Here is a 5,752-nt window from a genome sequence, read left to right as displayed (position 1 = left end):
TCAGGTGCTGGAAGGGCTCCAGTCAATTCCAGGAGGGCAAAAAGGGCCACCAACAGCAAAAGAGCAACACTGATCTATATTGGAAGATAGAAAGGGAAATCAATATAATTTTCTTTTCGTAGAAACTTACTGTATTAAAAGACTTGGCTATGGAATATGCATTATATATTTACAGTAGGTAGATTAACACACCTACAGTACATATGTGTATTTAGGTATAGATACATATATATACATATATATATATATATATATATATATATATATATATATATATATATATATATATATATATATATATATGTATATATATATGTATGTATTTGTATATATATATATATATATATATATATATATATATATATATATATATATATATATATATATATATATATATATATATATGTATGTATGTATGTATTTGTATATATATATATATATATATATATATATATATATATATATATATATATATATGTATGTATATGTATACAAATATATGTATATGTATATATACATATATATATATATATATATGTATATATATATATATATATATATATATATATATATATATATATATATATATATATATATATATATATATATATATAAATATGTATGTATATATATATATATATATATATATATATATATATATATATATATATATATATATATATATATATATATATATATACACATATATATACATGTATATGTATTATATATAGATTAGAGAGAGAGAGAGAGAGAGAGAGAGAGAGAGAGAGAGAGAGAGAGAGAGAGAGAGAGAATGGAATATGTTGAAGTTTTAATTCTAGATAATATTGCACTATAAGCTTACTGTTCTCATGATGAATAGGATTTCTGTTTCTTCCTTCACTAATTCTGGGAAGTGTTTACTTTTCCTTCGTCCGACATTCTCTATTTATAAGAAGAACGATCCACTCTGTAGAGGAATTTATTTGTTTAATTGTGTATGGATCGCTTGATTTTGGTATAGATGTTTATTATCCAATGTAGTTATTTAAAATATTGATCATTCTTCTTAGAGTGACTAAGAGAAATAGAATATCCACTAACTTCGTGTTCAGAAAGTATCATTATTTTTATTGTTGAGAAATTCTTGGGTAAGAAAGGGAATCACGGGGTAAAACTTGGCCCTGCCTCTCCTGCAAGATTATCGGGGTCGTTTTTGCCATTCCAGACTTTGCCTCACTCCTATTTCTTTCTTTCTTTCTCTTTTTTCTCCCCTGCGTAGCTGTCGGGTGCGTGAGTCAACTGGAGCCTCGGTCAGAAGGGGTTCCAGGTTTGTACTCCAACTTGATATTGAAAAACCACACATAATGAATAAACTTCCTTCAAGATTTTAAATGTACATGTCTGGATGTACATGTCTGATGTTGGGATGTGAGATAAGCAAAAAAGTAGAAATTTGTAAGTAAAAACATTTGGATGCTTTTGACATAAAAAAAAAAAAAACATTGAAATTTTATGTGATTTAGAGGAATGGCTGATTCAAATGAAAAACGTCAGGAATAATAATAATAAAAAAAAATGTTAAAGGAAAAAGAGTGGATATATGAAGCAAAATGAGATATTTCAGAGAACATCAAAAGTTTCTATAACTCAATATTTTTTTTCAGAAGATTAATAAGAGAAAAAAAAAAACGATGGTGATGAGATGTATCTAACATTTGCATATAAATTACATATAAAGAGAATTTCTTGTGCAGCATCTTACTAATCAACATCGGTGCTAAGGGTAGACCATTGAAGAGATTAAAAATTGATTGATGATGGAGTTAAAGATGTTCTTGTGAATCTTCAAGTAATTTACAATTGAAAATTGAGGATGAGTTCTGCTTCATCGTAGCAGGAGAGTGGTTAGATCTATGAGTAAAGTGTATATCTTATTCGTAATGAAAAGGGAAAGGTTTGCGAGAAATAAAGGAGAAGATAGCTGGTCTTTTGTCATAAAAAGGAGGAAGAGGACGTTTTGAGGAAAGTAAGTACAAAACAGAGTGCTGTGTCTATGGAAAGATAAAAATAAAAGTTTTGATTAGATAATAGACAGAGACGTCAGAGGGAATGCTTATGCTTAAGAGTAATTACCGTAGGTGGAAGTGTTATTCAAACGGAACTTAACTTTTTGTGGGTATAGAAAATATGTAAAATATAGAGGAAAGTATAATTACGAGTTTAAGATGGAATGACTGACATTTTCTGATAATACGATGCTGACTGTTGTCAGTAATGTGTTTCTGACAAGAGAATGTTAAAGGGGTATGCATTATGCAATAAGGGTGGAGAATGTTTGAAAAAAAATAGGCATGAGGAAAAGTCATAAAACATTCTAGCGATAGAAACACTTGCTTCCATTTCATTTGATTATCTTTGATGCATCGAATATAAGTTTAGTCCCATTTAAAAGTTTTGCAAACTGATTCCTTTTATTTCCTTTGCAGATCAGTGTTGCCCTCTTGGTGTTGGTGGCATTTTTTGCCCTCATGGAACTGACTGGAGCCCTTCCAGCACCTGAACCCAGCCGACGGTTCTTCTTTGGAGGTAGTCCCTATGGATTCGGCGGCTATGGCTACAGACCACATGGTTTTGGCTTTGGCTACGGCGGATACGGAGGCGGATTCGGAGGTTTTGGTGGTGGATATGGTGAATTTGGAGGATTTTAGGTTGAAAAACATGTTTCTAAAAGATACGAATGGCTACAACATAAATGTCCTTCGAGAAAAAAAAAAAAAAAAACCTGCTGGATTAATCTAAGAATTATCAGAGATCTGAATGTTTTTAAATATCACAATACCATTTTTATACATATTCTATTGAAATAAATTTTAGTAATCAAAAGAAATTTTAACTCACCACTCCTCTCCCTATGATGCAAGCATGATGTTATGTTTCTGTATTATGACTCCATTCGCCACATCTTACTAACGTATTTTTTATTACTTTGAATCCTTCGATTTTTTCTGCTATCATTATGTCAACATTATAACCTTCGTAGGCTTTCTCTTCTAAAAATAAGTCATTTTTTAGGGAAAATTATAAATAAAAGAAACTATGGAAGCAACGTGCTGTGTTTCAACTAAGATCCTTAGTTTCTTCGGCCGCTGATTCTCCTCTTTTCCTGAAAGTGAGAGTCAAGATACACATGAATATATTCGTATAAAGAACATCATTAAGTAAACTCTGACTCGTTAGTTTTTGACAATATTTTCTAAATAAACAGCACCAGTCAAAAAACAAAATGAATTGTTCGCTAAAGTAATTTGCACCAGTAATTCATCTCTAAGGTATTTTATACTAAATGTAGTCTCTCGAAAGCTAAATGTAGAGGAGATAAACTTCTGTATATCTGAATAAAAGATAAATATCTCCAAAATTCCTTAAGTTTTGCTTGACAGAGAGTCATTCAACTCTTGCATGCAAGGATGACCTTCTGTGTCTCCTCTCTTCACATTTTATCAAATACTTCTGAGATGCTTTAATGAAAAAATGGTGTTAATGGAATTGGAATGAATCTATCTAAGGAAAAGAGCATAACTATTTCTTATTTATGTCAAACTATTGTAAAGTGGTTCTATGCATTAGACTCTTCGTGCATTGCTGCTTTTCTTTAAGATATTATAACATGCACTGCAAATTCACTACTACAAATGTACGTAAATATCTTTCACAGATAACCAGTAACTACGATGAATTAGACTTCTTTCGATAAAGATTTCGCTGAAGGTTTGAACTTTTGAAGTTTCACCGATTCCACTACCTGATTAGGAAGATCGTTCCGTAACTTGAAGACAACTGTAATAAATCTTCTAAAATACTATGCAGTATTTAACATTATGGTTATCAAGGTATGACTATTAGAATTAACTTTATTCCTAGTATCACGAACAAGATGGTATTTTCCTTGAAGATCTGAATACAAAAGATGGTCAGAATTATGAAAAATCTTATGCAACATGCATAACGAACTACCTGAACAACGGTACCAGAGATTAATATCTAGATCAGGATTAAGATATTTAGTAAACCACAAGTTCTTGTCCAACAAATTAAGATGAGATCCCGCAGCTGAAGACCAGAAAGGAGAACAATACTCGAAACAAGGCAAAATGAAAGAAATAAAACACTTCTTCAAAATAGATTGATCACCTAAAATTTAAAAGACTTTCTCAATAAGCCAGTTATTTTTGGGAATTGAAGAAGAGACCGACTGAATATGTTTCTGAAAGGTAAATCTTCTCTCAATAATCACACCTAATATGTTTAGATACTCGTAGAGAGTTAAATAAACATTATCAATGTTGAGATCCGGATGTTAAGGAGCCATTCTCCACGACCTACTAACAATTGCAATCATACTTTGAGCTTTTTTAGGGTCCACCTCCATGCCCCATAATTTGCATCATGCGCTAGATTTTAATTAAGGGATTCAGCAACCCCAGGTCTATATTCCGGAGTTGAAAATGATGCAAAGGTAGTAGCATCATATGCATATACTTCTCCTGTGACGTAGGCCTCCCCTTTCACCAATCATTTCTTTTTTCCTGATGCAGGTACGGGTGTACGATTTTGGAAGACATGGGTGCTTGCTGTTCTCTTCTACCAAGGTCACTTTCCAGGATACAAAGTTGTCTGTCTAAGCCTGGTAGTTACCAAATGATATGCGATCCCCACCCACGAGTTCGAGAACCACATATTATCATTTCAAAGTGCCAAATATCAATGGAAGTTTCTCATCGCTGATGCCTTATTGCCATTACACGGCACAGAAGTCCTCTCCCATTTCTACCTATTGGGTGATGTTGCTCACCGACGGTTAGTTAATACAAACTCTACTCGTCAACCGCTCTTCACATCAGCATAGCCACGGATGCCTACCCCTACCTCCCCACGTCGTACCCAGAAGTCTACTGTCCAGAACTTTATCCAACGTCCATGATTCCCTCCAAACGTGATATTTATCACCATTTCAAGACGACGGGGTCACCAGTGTTCGTCAGATTTAAGCGTTTGGCGCCGGCTCATTTAACAGCTGCTAAACAAACGTTCGGCAAAATGGAGGAAATGGGCTTTTGTCAAGTCTTCCAGCCATTGTTCGTCACCCATACACATCATTCCTACTTGCAAAAAGCGAAAGTTTTCTTCATGCTTGACCTTCTGAAGGAGTATTATCAGGTGCATATATCCAAGAAGACACCTCGAAGACCGCCACCACCAACCCTATTCGGTACATACACCTTCAATTATTCCTGTTTTGGCCTTCTTAATGCTAGGGCCACTTCTCAATACCTCGAGTATTAAATGAACATATACAGAAAGGAACATTCATATTTTTATTGTTCTTCCCTGATATCGCCATAATCCAGTGTGAATTCTTTGTGAAACGTGGCGATGGATTCGCCCCTTGCATCCATCATAAAAGCTAAAGACCAAACTCGAGCGAAAGCTACAGACAAACGTCGTGGGAACGTATCTGACTCGCAATCTGTAGGTCGGGAATTTGAGCTCCGCTAGGAGACCAATAGTTTTTCACCAATTGCTGGAATTATATCATCATTGCCGGGGGGGGGGGGGGTTGAGTGGCTATAGGTTAAATGTCCATCCACTTACTGAACCAACATCACCCATTGCCTTGACTTCCCTGGTCCTAGTTTGGGATAAGAAGCGGTGGAGTTTCGGCGATAATTTCATGTAAAGTTGGACACAAGAGTCATTGGCACCTCAC

The 5,752-nt window shown here is 34.0% G+C and overlaps 1 protein-coding gene across 1 annotated transcript in view; it reads right to left on the bottom strand.

Annotated features, from left to right (window-relative positions):
* The window catches only part of LOC137624931 (keratin-associated protein 19-4-like), a 1,019-nt gene extending 163 nt beyond the window's left edge, over positions 1 to 856 (bottom strand). Inside the window, exons 1-2 of the mRNA XM_068355861.1 lie at positions 848 to 856; positions 1 to 74 (exon numbers count right to left, since the gene is read on the bottom strand). The exon at positions 1 to 74 is cut by the window's left edge and continues 163 nt beyond it. Coding sequence (XP_068211962.1) covers positions 1 to 74; positions 848 to 856 — 83 coding nt within the window. The remainder of the gene's footprint in view (positions 75 to 847) is intronic.
* Positions 857 to 5,752: the final 4,896 nt, after the last annotated feature.

Source organism: Palaemon carinicauda, chromosome 31 (genome assembly GCF_036898095.1).
Source record: "Palaemon carinicauda isolate YSFRI2023 chromosome 31, ASM3689809v2, whole genome shotgun sequence".
Lineage (NCBI taxonomy): Eukaryota > Metazoa > Arthropoda > Malacostraca > Decapoda > Palaemonidae > Palaemon > Palaemon carinicauda.
This window is presented reverse-complemented; position numbering and strand designations above follow the sequence as displayed.